General features: G+C 35.8%; 2 protein-coding genes across 4 annotated transcripts in view; both read left to right on the top strand.

The window, feature by feature from the left end:
* The window catches only part of LOC311070561 (troponin I, fast skeletal muscle-like), a 32,141-nt gene extending 16,632 nt beyond the window's left edge, over positions 1-15,509 (top strand). The window contains exons 1-7 of one of the 2 annotated variants that reach the window (XM_084094476.1): positions 9,401-9,584; positions 10,865-10,896; positions 11,004-11,040; positions 11,758-11,886; positions 12,836-12,925; positions 13,047-13,223; positions 15,122-15,509. In XM_084094476.1, the coding sequence (XP_083950602.1) occupies positions 10,889-10,896; positions 11,004-11,040; positions 11,758-11,886; positions 12,836-12,925; positions 13,047-13,223; positions 15,122-15,208 (528 nt within the window). In that variant the 5' untranslated portion in view covers positions 9,401-9,584; positions 10,865-10,888 and the 3' untranslated portion in view covers positions 15,209-15,509. Of the gene's footprint in view, positions 1-9,400; positions 9,585-10,864; positions 10,897-11,003; positions 11,041-11,757; positions 11,887-12,835; positions 12,926-13,046; positions 13,224-15,121 lie in introns of those variants that run through there. The other variant, XM_084094477.1, reaches the window with a different exon arrangement.
* A 458-nt stretch (positions 15,510-15,967) lies between these two features.
* Positions 15,968-19,392, top strand: LOC311070557 (troponin I, fast skeletal muscle-like). Of its 2 annotated transcripts, XM_084094470.1 has the most exons (7): positions 15,968-16,041; positions 17,028-17,060; positions 17,268-17,304; positions 17,396-17,524; positions 18,645-18,734; positions 18,828-19,004; positions 19,141-19,392. In XM_084094470.1, exons 2-7 carry the CDS (start codon positions 17,053-17,055, stop codon positions 19,228-19,230), a joined length of 531 nt encoding a protein of 176 aa, XP_083950596.1. In that variant the 5' UTR covers positions 15,968-16,041; positions 17,028-17,052; the 3' UTR covers positions 19,231-19,392. The 2 variants fall into 2 exon arrangements, with proteins under 2 accessions (XP_083950596.1, XP_083950595.1); XM_084094469.1 differs by lacking the exons at positions 15,968-16,041; positions 17,028-17,060 and having other exon boundaries at positions 17,245-17,304.
* The last annotated feature ends 4,412 nt before the right edge of the window (positions 19,393-23,804 follow it).

Below are 23,804 nucleotides of genomic sequence, written 5' to 3'. Positions count from 1 at the left end.
GCAAAAGTTTGCAGTTAGTGATAAAGATAAAGATAAAGTGAGTAGTATTCAGTTGGTCATGTGATCTCAACATGGCAGCCTCCATGAGAGGGCGACCTGCCCCTGGCAGAATAAAGCAGATACTTACATGACTGTAGTCTTCATCATATTAGACATTAAATATGTAAAACTTATTTTTCCAGTTGACAGAGCTTCTGAGATGCCTCAGCTTCTGTTTGATTCTGTTATTGTTACTTTTACAGAGCTGACGATGGTCGGAGAAATTCATCAGTGGAACTGGTCCAAATTAACCTCGTTTCCTCTTCTATTGAATGTGAAGTTCTGTAAGACACCTTGAAACTGATGGTAAGTTCAGTGAGTCTACTGCTATTTGTTTGCCAACTTGTTTTTAGGCTAATTATTCAAGAAAATTCGACATTAGCACATTAGCTATCACAGCTGAAAACCAAAAGAGCAACTCTTCATGTTAAAATGTTGTGTAATTGAAGCCTTGATTCCTGCTCTGGCTGCATTATAACATTCCTATAGTGTTTGCGTGTGTCTTGACTCTGTTAACCTCTAGACAGCGCTGGGAAATCCAGAGAGAGCATGTTTGAATTTGCTGTAGTATTAATATGAATGAAGTACATCATTTAACAGCGGGAATGGCGACTACATTCGTATAGTGTTTGCGTGTGTTACAAATAAAGCTACAATAAGCTCATGGAGTGAATACAATTGCAGTCAATCATCTTGATGGATGATGCAGAGGAAACTCTGACCAATAAAATAACAGTTGTACTAGCATGTGACTTGCACAAACACGTTTTGGTACGAATTGAAAGGTTGCCTTGTGAAAGCGAACCGAACCAAGAAGAAAATGCAACATTGCAACAAATTAAGTCCCTGTTTCGGAACAAAACAAACGATCTACAGGTGTAAAATTGCCCTATATGCTAAATCATGTATAATGTTCTGCATGCACAATGTAAGAAATTAAATATAGAATTAAATTTAGAAAAGACAAAAAAAAAAATAATAATTAGAATTTGGTTAAGCTAAACAGAAAACCAAGTCATTTTAACTGATTCAGAAGGAAAATTAAAATAAAAGCGAAATAGCCAAGTAGCTTGGCTTGTTTTAGCAAACTTGGATTCAGGGTTACATTCATTTTGGAATGTAACACCTACTTTTCGTGATCCAGTCAGGATAAAATAAAATCTCAATTATAGAAATGTCACATTATAGAAGTAAAATATATACTACTATTACGCCCCGCCTCTAGGGAAATATAAAACACTAAAGAGGCGTAATAAATAATTAGTTGGGTTGTGGAAATGGAATCCCAGCACGCATCCCTCCGGTCGATAATCAAAAACAATTGCACAAAATTGAAGCAAAAAGTAATACATTTATAAAAGAATAACAAGTGAAATAAAGAGCAAATCTTCAGGGTGTCCAAAAGGCCAAAATAACAAACAAAACGAATATAAAAAGAAAAGAAGAGAAAATTAATAACCTAATCAAATACCAAAAGAAAACACATTTATCTTACCTAACTCCCTGCCCAAAAACAGAGATCCAACAATTTCAAAATAAACAAGGCAGGACACCCCTACGCTCCACACTGTTAAGATGGTTTAGACATAGGAGAACGGGTCAGAGGTTTTCACAAGATGCACGTTCACTCATAGGAGAACGATTCAGAGGTTTACACAAGATGCACGTTCACTCATAGGAGAACGATTCAGAGGTTTACACAAGATGCACGTTCACTTGAACGAAAATAAAATCTCTAAAACACAATTTGATCATCGGCCGGAGGAGGGATTCCGGAGCTCTCAACCCACGTGCGACCGAACCAAGAATGAGCTCCTCGATGAGTGTCAGCAGCGTCCTTTTAAAGACCCCGCCCCGACTAGGCAACCAATGGCTGCTTACATCTCATGATTGGATAACCTGTTTTGGATTAGAAAAAACAAGAAAGAGAAAAGGAACACAAAGCAATAAAAAACAAACTAACACAGGTCGTAACACCCTCACACATAAAGAATCTACATACAGTAAAGTACAGTAGATTTACTCAGAATCAAACGACCGTGATAGTGCATCAGCCAACACGTTATCCTTGCCTTTCTTAAAGCGAATTTCCAGGTTAAAATCCTGGACAAAGAGAGACCAGCGCATAATTCGTTGATTTGAATTTTTCATCTGAGACAAAAAAACTAATGGGTTGTGGTCTGTATATACAACTACCGGAAGAGAACTAGAGCCAATGTACACCTCAAAGTGTTGTAAAGCCATTAAAAAGGCTAACGCCTCCTTCTCAATGGTGCTATAATTGAACTGATGTTTCAGGAATTTCTTTGAGAAGTACCCAACAGGATGCTCAATCCCATTTCCATCATCCTGCAGAAGGACAGCACCACCACCAGTAGCACTTGCATCAACATCCAACTGAAATGCACATGAATAATTTGGAGCCGTTAAGACAGGACCACTACTCAAAAGGTTTTTAACAGAATCAAATGCAGTCTGGCATTCCTCAGTCCACTCAAAAACCTGTGATACGCGAAGCAGATTTGTTAGAGGCAACACAACATCTGAGAAATTTTTACAAAATCCCCGATAATAGCCAGACATTCCTAGAAATCTCCTGAGTTCACGTTTCGTACGAGGCACTGCAAATTCTGTAATAGCTTGCACTTTCAAAGCAACAGGTCGAACCTGCCCTTGCCCCACCTGTTTCCCTAGGTAGGTAATTGTCGCTTTGCCAAACTCACACTTAGACAAATTAAGAGTGAGAGATGCATCCAGTAAACGATTAAAAACAGTACTTAACGTTGTCAAGTGCTCATCCCATGTATTCGAATAAACAACAATATCATCGAGGTAAGCTTTACAGTTTGAAACCCCGCCCAGCACTTGACTCATCAAGCGCTGAAACGTAGCCGGAGCGTTGCGCAGTCCGAACGCCATCACCCTATAATTAAGGAAATCATCCGGAGTAACAAACGCAGATATTTCGGCCGCGCGCTCCGTCAAGGGAACTTTAGCATGTCAAGTTTCGTGACGAAGCGCACAGAGCCTACGTTATCAATACAATCCTCCATAAGCGAGAGGGGAAACGAATCTGGTTTTGTCACGGCATTTACTCTTCTATAATCCGTGCAGAACCGTTGTGTTCCGTCCGATTTCGGGACTAATAAACAGGGTGAACTCCAGGCGCTAAAACTCGGAACTGCAAATCCATTCGTAACTAAATATTTTACCTCGGCCTCCATAACTTTACGTTTAACTGGATTCACTTTATAAGCACGTTGCTTAATCGGTGAATGATCACCTATGTCAATATCATGCTTCAGTACTTGAGTGCGGGTAGGAACGTCTGAAAACAACCCCAAGAATAAATTAATCAACTTTACTATATCAGTGCGCTGAGAGATAAATGCGCCAGATGAGAATTTAAATTCTGCAAAATCATGGAATTATTCAATCTGCCACCCAACATCAGGGTACTCTGTAGATTCAGTCCATCTTCATCAACATCACTGTCAGAAGCAATCACGATCGAGGCAACTGGAGTGATAACAGAGGTTTTTAACTCCATATCTTCCCCACGACTCACATACAGCTTCAGCATGTTCACATGACACACGCGAGTTTTTCTTTGCCGATCAGGAGTCCGAACAACATAATTCGTCTCATTCAGCTTCTTATCAATGACATACGGACCAGAGAATCTAGCCTGTAATGCAGCACCCTGGATTGGCAATAAAACCAAGACCTTGTCCCCCTCAGAGAATGAACGAGAAACAGCATTCTTGTCAAAACGCTTTTTCATTTTCACTTGGGTACTTTCCAGTGCGGTCTGAGCCAATTTACAAGCATTATGCAATCGCTCTCTAAAAGAACTGACATAGTCTAGTAGGTTACAATCCGATTTTTGCTCAGTCAGCCAGTTCTCTCTCAACATTTTGAGTGGGCCCCTTACCGTGTGTCCAAAAACCAATTCTGCAGGACTAAATCCTAATGACTCCTGAACACTCTCACGGACAGCAAACATAAGAAAAGGCAACCCCTCATCCCAGTCTTTCTCTGACTCGGCGCAATATTTACCCAGCATGGACTTCAAGGTTTGGTGGAACCTTTCAAGAGCACCTTGGGACTCTGGGTGATAGGCACTAGATGTAATGTGCTTAATTTTCAGTTGGGACAGTACCTGTTTAAATAATCGTGACATAAAATTAGTCCCCTGATCCGTATGGATCACCTGTGGAAAGCCAAAGGTAGAGAAGAACGTGATTAGGGATTTCACCACAGCCTTCGCTTTTAATGAACGCAACGGGACTGCCTCCGGATAGCGAGTTGTCGCGCACATAAGCGTAAGCAGATAAACATGTCCAGATCTTCTTCGCGGTAACGGTCCAACACAATCCAAGATTACTCGTGCAAAAGGCTCTCCCATGACAGGGATAGGTTTAAGTGGTGCAGGATGTATAATCTGGTTAGGTTTTCCTACGACCTGACACACGTGGCACGAGCGACAGTACTGCGCCACATCAGATTTAATGCCAGGCCAGAAAAAATAGCGCAAAATGCGAGAATAGGTTTTAGTAATACCCAGATGTCCTGCTACATTATCATGGGCCACACTCAGAACTTGTTTTCGAAAGCATTTAGGCACAACCAGTTGAAAAACAGTATCCCAACCTAAACCATCAGACCCTGCTGGAGTCCACTTTCTCTTTAACACCTCGTTGTCCCAAAAATAACCTATCGATTTATTCTCAATCTCCTTCAAATTAAACGCTGCATTCCTGCAACGCAATAGAGAAGTGTCTTTTTTCTGTTCAACAGAAATCACATCTTTATTAATGGACAACGACAGATCAGCTGATTCTAGTTCAGCACTACTAGTCGCGGACAGCGACTCAGGATCAGACAGCTCAGGTTGTACAATGCGAACTTCACTTTTAACCTGGTCCTCAGCTGCCAAAAAGGTATCCGAAATATCAATCGAATCACCAAATTTACGCGCTTGAGCCCGCGTAACTACACACGCCGCAAACACTGAAGGAAACTCTGATGCCATCTCACCGGAAGTAACAGAATCATACACAGGATTTTCAATGACCTCGGGAAATGGGAGTACTTTCCCTCCAGCGAGATTGTTACCTATAATTAAGGCCACGCCATTAACAGGTAACTTGTGCCGCACTGCCAATTTTACACAACCTGTTACTAAACCGGATCGAATGTACACATTATGTAATGGTACTTTCAACACCCCCAACTCAATTCCTTGAATGAGAACGTCAGATCCACAATAACTTTTCTCAGAAAATGGCAACATACTAGCCAGCACAAACGACTGATTGGCCCCTGTATCCCGCAACATAGTTACAGGAACTAAGTCTCGCTCAGATCCACTAAGAGAAATCATCCCCTGACACACAAAAGGATCATATGCGGCATCAATATTCGAACTAAGTTGACTGCCAATTTTCTTAACAAAACCAACACTTTTGGCTGACTTCCCTTTATTTTTATTTTTCAGTGAAGGGCAATTCGCAATCAAATGACCAAGTACGTGGCAGTAAAAACATTCACAGGCTTCAACTGGCAATGCTTGCTTAGGCAGACCTACTTTCGGAATTTTAGCGTTTTTCTCTGAGGACGGAGAATTAAATTCGCGACGTACAACAAACGCATTTTTATGAGTCAGAGTAAACTCATCTGCACAGACGGCAGCCTCGGCAAGAGTCAAAACTCTCTTTTCGTTCAAATAGACAACAACTCTGTCTGGCAATGAATTTTTAAAATCTTCAATCAGAATCAACTCACGGAGCTTTTCAAAATTAACGACTCTGCTGGAATGACACCATCTATCAAAAAGCACAGTTTTCTCCCGTGCGTATTCCACATAAGTTTGAGAGGCATTTTTAACATGTGCACGAAACTTCTGCCTATACGCCTCTGGCACTAATTCGTACGCTCTTAGTACCACACTTTTCAGTTTATCATAGTCTAAACTATCACTCACAGATAAGGTAGAACAAACCTCTTGGGCTTTCCCAGTTAATTTACACTGTATCAAAAGAGACCAAACCTCTGGTTTGAGCTATACGCTCAAATGTGCCAAAGTATGAATCTACCTCACTGTCTCTAAATGCAGGCACTAAGGTTAGATGACGACTAACATCAAAACCAGCAGGATGACCAGGACCCACAGACAAAGGCACAGAGGGTGAATGATAGTCAACACTAGTAGAGGGTACATCAAAATGAGTCTTAACTGAACTGGAACGACGATCATCAGCATGCGTTTCTAGTTCGCACTGCCTAAAGTGTAACAATTGAGTGATGTGTTCCTGACGTTTTATTTCGAGATCTAATTGCTTTAACTGAATAGCTAGTTTTAAATATTCCGAGTTTACACCACTAAGTGAGCGCAACACGGGATCTGAACTCGCAACATCAACGTTATCTTCATCAGTTACCTCAACGTTAGAACTAGACTGCAAAATACCCTGCTTAATCAGTGCAGCTTCTCTCAGTTCCTTCTTTCTATCAGTTTTAATAATCGCAATATCATAGAAATCAGCGATTAAATATAAATCAATTTTCCGACATGACTCCAAAACATCACGTGAAGGAGCCTGTCTAAACGACTCAATACTAAATTCCATCTATTAACCTACCACTTCCCCAATACGCATGAAAAAACTGCCAATCAAAACATAAAAATATAAATGGTACTCACCAGCAAAGCCGAAAACTTCTCAATATGGATCGGGCAAACTTCCAAATCAAACAAATAGAATTGGACGGACGAGCCCCCAATTATTACGCCCCACCTCTAGGGAAATATAAAACACTAAAGAGGCGTAATAAATAATTAGTTGGGTTGTGGAAATGGAATCCCAGCACGCATCCCTCCGGTCGATAATCAAAAACAATTGCACAAAATTGAAGCAAAAAGTAATAAATTTATTAAAGAACAACAAGTGAAATAAAGAGCAAATCTTCAGGGTGTCCAAAAGGCCAAAATAACAAACAAAACGAATATAAAAAGAAAAGAAGGGAAAATTAATAACCTAATCAAATACCAAAAGAAAACACATTTATCTTACCTAACTCCCTGCCCAAAAACAGAGATCCAACAATTTCAAAATAAACAAGGCAGGACACCCCTACGCTCCACACTGTTAAGATGGTTTAGACATAGGAGAACGGGTCAGAGGTTTTCACAAGATGCACGTTCACTTGAACGAAAATAAAATCTCTAAAACACAATTTGATCATCGGCCGGAGGAGGGATTCCAGAGCTCTCAACCCACGTGCGACCGAACCAAGAATGAGCTCCTCGATGAGTGTCAGCAGCGTCCTTTTAAAGACCCCGCCCCGACTAGGCAACCAATGGCTGCTTACATCTCATGATTGGATAACCTGTTTTGGATTAGAAAAAACAAGAAAGAGAAAAGGAACACAAAGCAATAAAAAACAAACTAACACAGGTCGTAACAACTACCTATACTACACAGTACATGTAGAAAGGTGTTTTTTAATAGATATATAAAATAGTAAGTTTTAGTATTAATGGGTCAAGCGTTGACAAAAAGATTCAGCCGTTTCTTGAAAACGGCTAAAGACTCAGCAGCTTGGGTTGAGATAGGCAGGTCATTCCACCAGGATGGTACAGTCAAGGAAAAGGGCCGTGAAAGTGATTTTGTGCCTCTTTGGGATGACACCACAAGGTGACGTTCGCTTGCAGAACGCAAGCTTCTGGAGGGCTCTGAAGTGAGTTTAGGGGTCCAGATCCATTGGTTGTTGGTAGGCAAACATCAGTGCCTTGAATTTGATGCTATTGGCAATCAGTGCAAATTTATGAGGAGAGGTGTGACGTGTGCTCTCTTCGGCTTGTTAAAGACCACTTTTGGATGGTACCACAAGGCACCGTTCACTTGCAGAATACAAGCTTCTGGAGGGCTCTGAAGTGAGTTTAGGTATAGGGGTCCAGAGCCAGTGGTTGTTATGTAGGCAAACATCAGTGCCTTGAATTTGATGCGAGCGGCTATTGGAAATTCCATGCTGGAAGGCCTGCCAAGAGAGCATTACAATAGTCCAGTCTGGATAGAACAAGAGCTTGGACAAGGATAATGGATAATGGATATTGGATAATGTTGTATAAGGAAAATCTACAGGACCAAGCAGTTCTAACAATGTGGTTTGTGAAGTTTAACTGATCATCAACCACAACTGCAAGGTTCCTAGCTGTCCTGGATGGAGTTATGCTTGACAAACTTAAGTTGTGATGGAGTGTTGGGTTTGCTGGGACCACAAGCAGTTCTGTCTTTGCAAGGTTGAGTTGAAGGTGGTGGTCCTTCATCCAGCAAGAAATGTCTGTCAGGAAGGCTGAGATGCGAGCAGCTACCACTAGATCTGGCTGGAATGAGAGGTACAATAGAGTTGTGTGTCATCAGCATAGCAGTGATAGGAAAAAACATGTTTCCTAGTGATGACATGTAGATGCAGAAGAGAAGTGGTCCAAGCACTGAGCCCTGAGGCACCCCCGTAGCTAGATGTTGCGACTTAGACACCTCACCCCTCCACGACACCCTAAAGGACCTACTGTACCTGAGAGGTATGACTTGAACCATTGGAGGAACCCTGAGATGCTCTTCATCATGAAGGTTAAGAGGAGGATCTGGTGGTTAACTGTGTCAAAAGCAGGAGACAGATTTATTAGCTGTAGAGTCTAATGAACATGCTATTATGTCATCTAAATCATCTGACTAAGGTCGTGGAGAAACTTTCTCAACTGAAAATAACTCATAATTGTAATTTGATGAAAATAAGAACCTAAAACATAATGTATATCATATCCTGTTAGAATTTATTAAAATGGTAGTAGCATCTCTATGACCAACAGATGCAGTCTTAGAAGTTTCTGTAAATAGTACACTACCAGCTTAACAACTGAGTAAGTATTTGTAAATGATCTTATGTGTATTAGTAAGCACTGCTGACTTTGCAACCTAAAGGATCATGTTAGGTCAAAGCAGGGGCGAGCTCCTCTGTAAAACACAATAAATGAGTTGTTTCTATTAATTAAACATATAAGAAACTTGATCATTGCAAGGCAGAAATGGCAGCTTGCCTTCTCAAAAAAAAAAAAAAAAAAAAAAAAAGTTTTCTTAGTTATAACCAAAAAAGGAAAGAAACATAAACACAATAAACACAAGTGTTATTCTCCAACACCCTGCATGTTAATCAATTCATTTGGCAGATGAACGACTCCTGACAGCCCTTATCAGATCATATTCAATCTAATTCGTCTTGTTAGTTTCATTATCCTGACATCTGGAAATTTGTTTTCTCCAGTAGTCTATTTTAAGCAGTGTGATTGGCGGACATTAGAAGCAGATATTTCAAGAGGCTGGCAAACCAACTGTGGTTAGTTACATTACCATAAAGAGGGGAGACGAATGATGACGCCAGGTTTATATACCGGTTTATAAGTGTAGTCCTGCTGCTAGTGGTCTGCTTCCTTCAGATATTCCTCTTTCAGGGCTGAGCTGCTGCTTAACTTTCTCATATAGGTGAGGACACTGTCTACCTTTTCATGGTTTGATTCCATTTTGTCTCAAGCATCCAAAGATGCTTGACTTGTTTTTGAGGTGCTATTCACTTGGAGTTTACTGAACTCATGCTTTGGATTGTATTTTTAGGATGACAAACACATTTCTGTAGGCAGTTTATAGTGATTTGGAACTATAAAATAACTTCAGAGGAATATCAAATATTTGTATTTCATTAAGTGATTATTTTTGCATTATTCTTTCAATTAATTTATATAAAAATATATGTCATTTTAAAGTATTGTGCACAAATTATTTAATTCTAAATTGGCATGTATTAAAGATTTAATTTTCTTGCTACTTAATTAAATGCCAGTTTAATATCTTGCAATGCGTGTTGGACTGCCAAAATGAGCTTGGCACACAAATGACATTTTAAATGATTGTATGAACATGAATATGTATGCTGAAATGCCACTACAAATGCTAATACATTTATTGTTTATCCCATTAAAGGGATAGTTGAAAATTCTGTCATCATTTACTCACCCTCAATTTGTTCCAAACCTGTATTAATTCCTTGTGCTGAGCACAAAAGGAGATATTTTCAACATACATTGTGGGTTTCTATACCATTGACTTCCATGGTATAGAAAATAACACTATGGAAGTCAATGGGGACCAGAAACTGTTTGGTTAACAAACATTCTTCAAAATCTTCCTTTATATTCAAAAGAGGAAAGAAACTCATACAGGTTTAGAACAACATGAGAGTGAGTAAATGATGACAGAATTTTCATTTTTGGGTGACCTAACCCTTTAATACTATAATTTGCACAAAAAAAGAAAGAAAGAAAAGAAAAGAAACAGTCCCTTAGATATCTCCATCGAACCATCCTAAGCTTTGAAGGGATCTGTTATAAATATCCAAGACATCTGAATACAGCAAAACACGATCTGTGTGATTTATACAGCTGTCTTCAGATAGGGTCAGATTAGTTGTATTGTTGACATATGCACATATTGTTCCAGAAGCAGGGAGACTGAGATACTGGATATCAGAGGGGGAAATTCACACCCCTCCCTCTGGATCTCAAGACATTTCCAAGTGCTGGTTTCAAATTATAATGCAGAAAATATAGCCCACTCTATATGACATCTCTCTTAATGCGTATATCACAAACGAACCTTTGAATTAATCAAGACTAAATATTGTATATCAAAAGGTAAATATATAAAAGTTGTTTCATCTTTCAAAAAATGTCTTTAAATATTTTTGCACTGTTTTGCACTCTGTACAGGGGTGAAAAAAACACGGGGCCAAAATGTCTGAGTGAGTATATGAATATCTCTGTTATTTATTGTATTTATTTCATATCAAAGAAATGGGAATCTATTTCTTGTTTTGTTCAATTGTAATTCCTTCATCATCCATCACAGGAAAAAGATGACATCGAGCCGCAGGCACCATCTCAAGGTATAGTGAATAATGCACAGATGCTTTTGATATTATATAAAATATTATAAAATATTTCATTTCATGAAATAATTTTGTCATTTTGTGTCTATATATAATATATAGACAAATATAATTTGTAACAAATATAATGTGTAACAAATATAATATAATATAATATAATATAATATAATATAATATAATATAATATAATAAGTAATTGATGACGGGTCGTTGAATTATTTGAAAATAATGTACAAACCGAGTTGTTAATGTGGCCGACAACACATTTCTGAGCGAGTGTGTGTCCGTACTGCATGTGTGTGTGTTTGAGTGGGAGAGCAGGAGAAAAAGAGTATGTGCTTTCCATACATAATAAAACATAATTTTGTGGCAAAAAGCATGTAAAATAATCTGTCGTTTTTATCCTATTGTTTACTATTATATAGTCAATCAGATTCAAGCATTCAACAGCCCCGTAGTAATGATTATATTATATTATATTGCAAGAAAAAATCACATCATGGCTTTGACATAAAAAGTAAAATCCGACCCTTTGAAATGCCCCACCCTCCTGTTTCAATAGGAACTGTGCACATCATGTGATTACATGTGGTCTTTACAATAGTGTAATTTCTTCTGACTGCTTTTATGTTTGTCAGTATGTGTGTTGCTGATAAAAGCACTATAATGGTGTTGTATGTAATCCAGGGTCTAACTGATGTATTTGCCCTACAGAGTTTGGTGCTTAGCATTGCAAAGGGGCTTATGGAGAAAGAAGCCGCTCAGCTAATTGTAGATAGGGAGAATTACATGGCAGAAAACTGCCCTCCTCTGTCCATGCCCTCATCTACAGCGGATCTGCAGGTCTGTCACCACATTCACCAAATCAATTAAAAGTCCTTGAAACTACCAAAAAAATATATGATTTTCGTTCTCTCATAGCACATGTACATCAATAAGATGTTTTTTGTTTACGTTTTCATTTGGAAGACAGAATTTTACAATACATTGTTTACAAAAACAGTAATTCAATATATCATTACCATACTCATGAACTTCAGGGTTATTATCATTACCTAAAACTAATATTATTTCAGGTAGTAGCCAAGGCAACATTTTAATTCTAAAATAATTAAAACTAAGAGTGAAATAAAAAGTTATAGAAACTTTTTTTTTAAAAGCACTAATTTTTTTTTACAAAACACAAAAAAATTACTAAAACTTAAAACATAAAAACATTTACTAAAACAAAAACTTTTATTTTTTTTTAAGTAATTCGCAATTTTAGTAAAATAAAATAAAATAAAATAAAACAACTGATGCACTCATGGTATTTACATGGCACTTCGAAAATACTTCAAGAAAACCACAGTACGCTTCTGGAAAACCAATGGAATATATTTTGATTTTTACTAAAATGTTTTGAATGTTAGAATGGCATTTAAAAATATTTTTTTCTTGACGTTTATGCTTGTGAATGAACAAATATGCTCTTAATATTGTTTATTAAAGCTAGACTTTTGTGGCTTTTTATAATATAATATAAACATTGATGTACTCATCATGTTATTTAGATAACTTTTGGATATTAGAATGGCATTCAAAATATTTTTTTCTTGACATTTATGGTTGTGAACAAACAAATATATTCTTAGTATGTAGGCTACATTAGTGCTGTCCAGATGTTTCACTGATGTCTCAGTGATGTATATGCGACTAGGCATGATAAAAGTTATATTGCATACTCTTGAAACATTATGATGCAAAAGATGGTTAGAAAAGAGAGCTTGACTCTTTCAATGTCGCCATTCAGGAACTGTGCAAGAAACTTCACCATCAGATCGACACGGTTGATGAGGAGAGATACGACTTGCAGAGCAAAGTGGGCAAGGGAGATAAAGAGGTAACTTATAAACTATAATACTCAAACATACCTCATGATGATGATGAAGGTGATGTTTCTGTTGAGTCTATATATTGGGTTCTCTGAGGTCTGTTTTGACTCTAGTCTAATGTGTGTATAGATTGAAGATCTGAAGATCAAGGTGGTCGACCTGATTGGCAAGTTCAAGAAACCCGCGTTGAAGAAAGTGCGCATGTCTGCCGATCAGATGCTTGGGGCTCTTCTGGGCTCCAAACACAAGGTGTCCCTGGATCTGAGAGCCAACCTGAAACAAGTCAAGAAGGAAGTCAAAGAGGAGGTGAGTGAATGGTTATAGTACAGAGCAGATGTGAATAGTTATCTAAATCAAGCGTAGCGTCAGTTCTGGCAGATCACGTTAATCAAGCTCGCGTCAGCTGACCCTCAGCTGATCCACGTCTACCTATTGGAATACGACGCCTATCACCGTATACATATATAAGCTCCTTCAGTATTATCAGCAGCTATCGCGTTTCTCAGGAGCTAATTACCCTCCTCCATCCCCAGATCCTCCTCTCGTCAGTCAGGATTTGGCATTCTGATTCCCCTTGAATCAGAAAAATTCTCGAATTATGTTGTACTTTAAAATCTTGAATTAATGATATCTCCAATACATTCATGTTGGTTCTGTTCTGTTTACCCTAAGGGGGGTTATTGCTGCCCAGAACAGAACCATACCGCCAATCCAAACTGTATGCTAATTGCCAATCGTATTTGACGATTAATGGTCCTGACAGAAATAATAATGCCATAAGAGGCCGTGCATTACAGTGATTTTACCACGGGTAAATCCTCCTAACTGGCCTCAAGTCGCTCATTGCTTGTAGCATAGGTGAGCATTTAAACAATAATATAAATATTTGTATCACTTTTCACATAAATATGATCAAAAATAATATCTATTATTAAACAAATAAGTCATTAGAGGCTCTTATCAACCATTAACCATGGCAAAAATCTTGCTAACGTATGAGCTCTCATGATTTCCTGCTTTAATAAATATGTTTATTGATATTGAAAATGAGTAAGTACTGTAGTTAATAATACATTTTTGTGTCTTCCTTTGGTTTATATGTCAAGTCACATTTATTTATACAAGTAAAATTTTATTTTATACAATACAGATTGTTTCAAAGCAGCTTCACATTAATAAACAGTGTTAATGTTGTAAAATGCATCAATTATGAAACAAATTCAATTTAAGCTGTAAAGCAGCTCTTCAGAAGGTAATATTAGGGCTGTCAATAGATTTTAATCGTGATTAATCTTGTTTAACGTGTTAATTTTCACATCATTTGCTATATCCAGCAAAGTAAACTATCCGATTGAAGGATGATTTTCACAAAACTGCATTTTCAGCAAGTTTTTTTTCATGGTAAATGTAGGCGTCTTTCCAAAAACGACACTTGGAGACGCCAAAAGGACAACTAATAACCAAACGATATAAAAAGTCCATATAATTCATACATTTATGCACACACGAAAAAAAGAAGAAAAAAAAACCTTACAGAACAAAACTTTTCAGAGTTCAGTGTACATTATTTGTAAAGAGCTTGTGTAGCGCCTGTTTACAAGTTGTCTGTCTGTTGAGTATTGCACCTGTCAAGTTGGAATACTCAACACAGAACCACATGGAGATGATGCTCTTCAGACACAATCACAGAATATGACAGAGCTCGTGTTTTAAACCTAAACAGACACTGGAATGAATAATTCACTGAGTCTCTATTCTCTCTGCCATCTTTGATGTAATCAGCCTGGTTTTCTTTACATTAGCGCTTGTTTTGGGCTGACTGTTTCAGTGCATTCGCTAATTGGATAATTATATTGAAAATTTTCTTAATGGCTTAAAATGATCTGATCGCAAACAGAAGCGAAATCGGGTTAAAGGGTTAGAATAGAAATTTCCGCCTACTAGCGTTACGGTGATTGTGCCATTGTAGATGCTCAGAGTCAGTCTGATAAACTTCTAAGATCATCTAACTATGTGACGTAAATTCCGTTAATGATGCAATTGTGTGTGCTACCAAGGTTACCACATAATTATTTTAACGCGTTAAGGATTTTTAAATTAATTGCATGCGTAAACGCATTAACGTTGACAGCCCTGATACAAAGTATACAGGCCTATGTTTAATTGAACATTCCTTCACACTCAATTCCTCTCTCATAATCCAGGTTTCAGATGTTGGGGACTGGCGTAAGAACGTTGAGGACAAGGCCGGTATGGGCGGCAGGAAGAAGATGTTTGAGGGCGAAGCCTAAATTCCTTGACATTTCTTTGTTTAATTATTGTAGGAATTCGTCAGTGCTATGCAATCATTTATCTTTTTTTGCCATAGTTTTGTCTTTAGCTTTCAGTGCCTCAAATAAGCATTTGTTTCATGCAGTATGTATATGTCCTGAAAGAGAATTGTATATCATCGCTGAGCCACGACCATTAAATGAATGCTTTTGAGGAAAATCCCTTTTTTGTTTGTTTTATTATGCATGCTGTTCTTTCACTCCCTTACACTCTTTGACTAGTGCTTTGACTGTAATGAATAAATACTATAGTGCTACTGTATGCTGCTTTTTTCTTCTATTTTTATCATTTTCATTGCTCTATAGGTATTCCTTTAATTAAATTAAATTAAAATTTAATTGAATGAAATTTAATTTGGTCGGTACACAACTTCCAGATGAAATATGGGTGGCATTTCAACTCACATTTATGGAGATCTCCTCTTTTGCTGTATGGTGAGTAACTTAAAATACTTTTTTTTTTTTTGCTGAAATATCTCTCATTATTTTGCTCTGGAAGCCTTTATTTGTTCTGTCAGTTATGGATCTTGGTGTATTACGCATTGCTGCCGTTTACAGCACACGTATGCGTCTTGAAGGAAGGGGAATGTTGTCCCGCCGAGGATGGGCTCGGGATATTTCAGGAGCTCAGCGGCTTATTGGTCTAGGCTGGAACCCACTTCCATAAACAGGACTCCCAAGATCTGCTGACTCATCAGAGTCCAACATATATATCCTATTTAACTTTTCTCTCTCTGAGGCTCACCAGTCTTTCCAGTTCTTCCTCCAAGTGTTCCTCCTCTTCTTCTCATTAGGTGAGCGTCATTCCAGAACTCTCTGTAGATCTGTACGTAAAGGACAAAGGCACATCTTTGAATGCAAATCATAGATTTAGATACTATTTATCTCCTAAAACAATTACGTTACTGATGAATCTTTCCTGTTGTTTAGAGACATACTCTCCTCTAAGTGTCCAGACAGATAAAGTCTTTTAATATTCATGAGTACATATGATATGTTGATAAGTGTGCTTTTAAATGTAGTTATGAATTACCTGATAAAGTATACATTTTGTATATCTGTATTAAATGATATATAGAGAATTTATATGAATTTTAAATGTATATATTGAAAGGAAACAATATTTAACAGCAATACAATTTATTATAATTGTTTCTCTCAAAAAGTTAAATATTAATTAAAATGTTCTATTTTAATATGCTCTAATTGATATGACAGTTTATTCTGTTTAAATCACATGAGTTAGACTGTAGTTGTTATTGATAAAATATATCTTTATCATATTTTTATAATTAAAATGATATATCAATAAATTATGACAACATATGTTTTTTTTTACATTGCTTTCCTCTTCAAAATAAGTTAAGCAATTGTCAACTTTTTTACGTTATACATTATCAACTTTAATTCAACATTTTAAGTCAGTTTAATGTTATTTAATCTGAAATGACTTAAACATCCAAGTTGATTGTACTCAATTTAAGGTAGTAACTTTTTTAACAGAGTATAAAATAGTATGATCTTTAATCGCATTTGTCTTATAGCCTCTGAATACAGCAGCTGATCGCCGGTATCATGTTTATGACCTTTTGAAGTCGTGACAAATGTACTGACTCGGAGCATCTCAGACTATTGAGCTATACTTACAGACTCAGTGTCCCTGATTGAATTTCATTTCTTAACAAACTTTACCTGTTTAAAACCACATAGAAGTGCTTGTCTTGAGTTAGCCAATTAACTAAACTGCCTATATCTAATGAGTAATTTCTATCCAATCCAGGGTGAAAACACACTAAACCACCAAGATGTCAGAGTAAGTATTCTAATTCTGATTGCAGTGGGTTCTTTATTGGGTTAGAATAACGTTTTACATAGTGTAAAACCTTATAGTCTACATATGTGTCATTTTATTTGAAGTTATGTTTGTTTTGAATAGAATAGTTTATAATAGAATCCCTTGCACTTTGAGTAAGTACAGAGCTCCGTTTGATACTCATGGCGAACTTGTTTTCATGAACAGAAAAAAGATGACCTCCAGCCGTAGGCATCATTTGAAGGTTAGACAATTTTACTGTAATTTCATAAAACACATGTTTTTGAATTGTTTTGTAAAGCGTATTGTTGATTTCTCTTCCTCTAACCCCTCAGAGCCTGGTGCTCTCCATCTGCAGCGGTCTGCTGGAAGCTGAAGTCAAGCAGGCTATTGCTGATAAGGAGGCGTACATGAGTGAACACTGCCCTGCTCTGGATATGCCTGGATCCCAGCAAGAGCTGCAGGTGACCACGTTATTGCTAGTTTCACCAATAACACTGCAAAAATGATATGATCAATAATTTATGACAACATATGTTTTTACATTGCTTTAACTCAATAAAATAAGTTAATCAATTTTCATTTTATTTTAATAAGTTATTCAAGATTCAACTAAGCCAGTTTAATGTTATTTAAGTTGAAATGACTTAAACATGCAACTTGATTGTATTAAAAAAATTACTGCGGCATATTTTTTTTTGTTTATGAATATTGTTATACAATATTTAAGCAATAATTTTTGTATCATCATATCAATAGGATAACAGTTTTTGCAATATTACTGTATGTACATATATATATATATATATATATATATATATATATATATATATATATATATATATATATATATATATATTAACTATCAAAAACCATTATTTTATTTTTTTCAAACTGTATTTTTATAGCATTCATTAACCCTTTGTTAATGTTAGTTAAAATGTATGCTCATGTTAGTTCATAGTGCATTAACTAATGTTGACACAACTTTTGATATTAAAATGTTTTAGCAAATATTGGTATTAGTCTAATATTTACTAGACTAAGAAATGGAGTTTTGTTTATTAAAAAAAGTATTGTTTATTGGTGTTTCATGTATATATATATATATATATATATATATTATACCACATATTATTATACTTTCATATATAATTAGATCATATGTAATCACAGTAACCACATATTAATTCATATTTATTAAATATAATTACTTAATTTTATATGACTATAATTGTTTATATATAAAAGTTGGTAACACTTTATTTCGATAGTCCCCTTTAGACATTCTGTTGACTATACATGTACGTAATTTTGCAAGTACGTCAGCCTAACACCAAACAGTCTACTAATGACTGGTAGTTGACATGAAGTTACTTATAGTTAGTAGAATGTCTAAAGCAGACCAGTGTAACCTAAAAGTTATATAAAGGTACATTGCATTCAATGTTCATGTTTTTAGGTGCTTTACTTGTGAACTGAAGCAATGACCACCATGCTCTACTGTTTGAGCTACAGGAAGGTTATAGAATGCTTACATCATTTTTGTATGTTTGATAATCAATATCATATATCATGTATCAGGAACTGTGCAAGAAGCTTCACCAACAGATCGACACCATTGATGAGGAGAGATACGACTTGGAGTCAAAGGTTTCCAAGGCAAACAAGGAGGTAAAGATCATGACACCTCAGTGATCATTTGATCAGTGATTCATCCATTTATTTCCTTTTCCAATTGTTATTTATTATTATATAATAATATAGATTGAGGATCTGAAGCTCAAGGTGGTCGACCTGATTGGCAAGTTCAAGAAACCCGCGTTGAAGAAAGTGCGCATGTCTGCTGATCAGATGCTTGGGGCTCTTCTGGGCTCCAAACACAAGGTCTCCATGGATCTGAGAGCCAACCTGAAACAAGTCAAGAAGGAAGTCAAAGAAGAGGTGGGTTGCAGATTCAGAAATGTTTCTTTCCTTTGTTTGGCCACATTTTGTGGGAACATCTCCAAGTGTGATGTATTTGGGCTTTATCCTCATCTCAGCACGTTGTATTCATGTCTGCTGTTTTTGCGTTCCACAGTCTGTAGAACAAGTTGGCGACTGGCGTAAGAACATTGAGGACAAGGCTGGTATGGACGGCAGGAAGAAGATGTTTGAGGGCGAGGCTTAAGATGCATCGTTTTTATTCTCCCATATGTCTTACATTTTCTCTGCCAAACATCTTTCTATCCTGTGAACCTCACGTTCAAATAAAAAGTATTTTTCCTGGACTATTTTGCACATTGTACATTGTCCGAGTGTTGAATGGCATGGCATTAAAGATTAGTGTATACACATATGCCTTTGTGTTTTTGCTCAGGGTTGCAGTTCTACTGAACAGCCAATAGCATTCGCATGTTCACTACTGTTCAAAGGTTTGGTGAAAGAAGACTATTATGCTCATCAAGACTGCATTTTATGATAAAAAATACAGTACATTTGTCAACATTTAAAATAAATGTTTTCTATTTGAATATATGTGACCCTGGATCACAAAACCAGTCACATGTCGCACAGGTATTTTTGTGGCAATAGCCAACAATACATTGTATGGGTCAAAATGATCGATTTTTCTTTTATGGCAAAAATCATAAGGATATTAAGTGAAGATCATGTTCCATGAAGATATTTTGTAAATTTCCTACCGTAAATATATAAAACATTTATTTTTGTGAGTGAATGCAGCACAATCGCGAACATAAATGAATAACTTTAACGATTTTCTCAATGTTTCGATTTTTTTGCACCCTCAGATTCCAGATTTTCAAATAGTATCTCGGCCAAATATTGTCATATAACAAACCATACATCAATGGAAAGCTTATTTATTCAACTTTTAGATAATATATAAATCTCAATTTCAAAAAATGTACCCATGTGATAGTTTTGTGGTCCAGGGTCACAAATGTTAAAATGTTCCTGTGATCAAAGCTGAATTTTCATTACTCCAGACTTCAGTGTCACATGATCCTTCAGAAATCATTCTAATATGATGATTTGATGCATTTCTGATTAAAAAAAAACATTTCTGATTATGATCAATGTTGAAAATGTCTTCATATTTTGTAGGAAAACCATTTTTGCCCCAGGTTTCTTTGATTAATAGAAAGTTCAAAAGAACAGCATTTATTTGAAATGTATACATTATAAATGTTTTTATTTTATTTTCACTTTTGATTAATTTAATGCATCCTTGCTGAACAAAAGTATTAATTTCTTTCGAAAAATACAAACTTTTGAATGGTATTATAGACTTCATGTAAACTTTAATACAATTGCCTACATAAAACAGATTTAATATTAAATTTTTGTCTGCAGTATGTGTTTATTTGATGAAAGATCCTGAAAGGCATAAAGGAAGATTTAAACTCATTTCTATGTATTGAAAAATGACTGCATTATCAGAGTTATTATGGTATTGTATGGTAATACAATGGTACATTTTCATTTTCAATTACAGTATTCATGTACCATTTTATTTCCATGGTCCCTTGAGAATACAATGGTAATACCATTCTACCATGGCCCAAATATAAAACATGTTAATTATGTGGTACATTTGTAATTTTTTCTTAGTTCATTCCGCTTTTGTAAACATTAGTGAAAAAACTCTAACCATAGCGGTAACCTCTGGTTATTAATATGGAATTATGCTTCTTGTTAAACATAATCTGCTACCATAGTACTGTGATGGTATTAGATGCTAATACAATGGAATTTACATGCTTTAAACATGGAATGAAATTAAATGATCATGGTAAGGCTGGTAATGACTGTGTCCAATTATAGGCTATTAAATAATTGTATGTCATCTTGAGGCCCCCTGGTTGAGAGCCACTGAATAATATAATATAATCTGATTAATAAAATAAAATATGATACCCTGTTTATAAGTATGCTTTGTTTTAGTATCATTAATGGGTGTATTATTATTGCAAATTAAAATTTTCTGGGGTCCATTGTAAAACCCGAGACTTTTTAAGTATAACTTGCGGCAAATATTTAGATTTAAAAAATAAACTCTCCATCTCAATCATCCCAGCTGTTCTTACTTAGAATAATACTGGGTCTTGCCATTTCATTTTTCACAAAGACAACAGAGGAACCCCCAGCACTCTCACTATCCAAGACCCTGAGCCATTTCAGGCTCGCACTTTCACACCCAGCTCACCCAACATCTTCTGTTTCTGGATCCAGGGCACTCAACTCCCTCCATGTAAGGTCAGGGCGCTCTGTATTTAATAGCTTGAGTGGTCCGTGCATGCTCAGGGTCCTTCTTAAGTTTCTCCAAGGAGCTCAAGTGTTGAACTGCAAGGACTTGCTAAGAATATCTCCTGACCCTGCTGCACTAAATGCAAGAAGATGCCAAACTATGTTCAGGACACATAATTTCCAAGGGCACTTAGACAAGACACCCTGAAACCGAATACAAGGGTTATAACATTTGGAAAAATGCATTCCACCATGAGATCTGGTGTCCTTTGGGACCATTTAGGAGACTGAATTTCAGTTTAAACAACCACTTATGTATATGATTAGTATTGCTGTTATTCATTTTATTTTACCCCTCTGAATACTGCATTAGAATCAAATGCAAATGGTACGAATGGAAAGAGTTTTTATTGGCTAATGAGGTCCTGCTTCCAGGCACTCCTGTGACGCATTATTATGTCAGTAATGTCACGACCCATCTGCGGTCTCTGGCCCTTCACAGTCACATGAACTTATGAGAAACAGCTGCCTTTAACTGGCACATATAGGCAACATGCAGAATCCAGGGTTACACAGGACTATCACAGCTACTGCACTGAAGTTTTGCAGCGCTGTAGAATCTTAAGACCAGTTCACGCCAGGCAATAACTATAAGGGTAAAGTTTAATAAGACACAGAGGGATGGAAGCCTAATTCTGCCACATGAAAAAAAAAAAAAAAAATGCTTTGGTAAATCTGAAATATGATATAAAAAGTCAAAAGTCTTTTGATACAATTGTGACATACTAAGTCATAATTATGAACAGTTTGACATAATTCACAACTCTTTATTTCATAATTACTACTTAGTATGTCAGAATTTAAAAAAAAATAATTAAAAAGTCACAATAATGAGATGTCATAATTATGACAAGGTCAAAATTATTATATAAAATGTCCTAATTACAACACAATTGTCATAATTATGGCTTAGTATGTCGACTGGCAACACAATTGAGACTTATCTCATTTAGAAGTTTTGTTATAATTGTTACTTATCTCATAATTTCAACTTTTTATCATTATTATGATTTTATCTCATAATTCTGACTTTGTAACTCATAATTTTGACTTCTTATTACAATTATGACTTTACAGATCAGAATTTTGACTTTATATTTGAATTATGAGTCAGTGTTTCATACATTTGACTTTAATGTCATAATTCTGACTTTTTATATAATAATGTAGAACTTTTGTCATAAATCTGACATCTCATAATTCTGACTTTATTTCATAACTTAACTTCATAACTGATTTAATTTTATAATTATTACTTAGAATGTCAGAATTTCAACTTTTTAATCTATGATTCAGTGTCATAATTATGAAATAAAACGTCAATTATGAGATGTCATAATTATGACAAAAGGTCAAAATTATTATATAAAGTCATAATTAGGACAAAAATGTACATAATTATGACTTAGCAGGTCACAATTGTGACTGTTATAATCATTACTTCTCATAATTTCAAAGTTTTTCATTATTATGATTTTACCTCATAATTCAGACTTTATTAGAATTACGACTTTACAGCTCAGATTTGACTTATTTCTAACTTAAGAGTTAGTATGTCATAATTCTGACTTTTAATGTTCTAATGATGATTTATCAAATAATTATGTGGCAGAAATGGGCTTTCAAACAGGAATATATAGATAGATATAATAAATATAGTAACTACTGTATATTGTTAGAATCACATTCAAAATTGTGTTTATTTGAAAGAATTTAAAGTGGAGTTTCATGTCAATCCTTCCATTATTCAACTGGTTTAAGTTGATATGGGATTTAGAAAGTAATAAGTAATCCAATACTTTTGAGAGAGAGAGTAATTAGTACAATCATTTAATTACACTGTTCAAGATGTAATTAGTAGCTTGTAATTAATTACTTTTTTAGAGTAACAAAATGTATTCAGGTTGATTCAGTCATCATATAGGCTTATATTTTTAAATTTTTGATTATCACAACACACATCTTGTTATGTTACCTGGCAGCTTACAGCTTAGCAACCACATGTAATCAGTGGCTGACAGGAGTTGTCTCACATTTATAACAGAAAATATAAAATGTAACTGTTTAAATTTCATATTTACACTTTAAGCCTTTCTTATACTTTCATATCTATAATTAAATTTCATTACATAAGTGATTTTTTTTTCAATTAGTGTATATGTATATGTATATATAGAATTGTTGTGTATTTACATTTTATTTGATTAATTTTTTAAAGAGAGAACAGGAATTTTGGAATGCAGACAGAATTGCAAATGTACAGTAGTGTGGTTTCAGCGTCCACTGTCAGACTCACGGTCAACTCTACCACCATCTGGTCATTCATAACACAGACATCAGATCAGGAAATTTTCGAGACAGGATGTCATAAGAGTGGCAGAACAGACAGTTTAGGTTCTGTAATGTCAACATTTAATCCAATGTGTCAGTGGC

The sequence above is a fragment of the Abramis brama genome (genome assembly GCF_963993115.1).
Source record: "Abramis brama genome assembly, chromosome: 20".
NCBI classification, from domain to species: domain Eukaryota; kingdom Metazoa; phylum Chordata; class Actinopteri; order Cypriniformes; family Leuciscidae; genus Abramis; species Abramis brama.
This window is presented reverse-complemented; position numbering and strand designations above follow the sequence as displayed.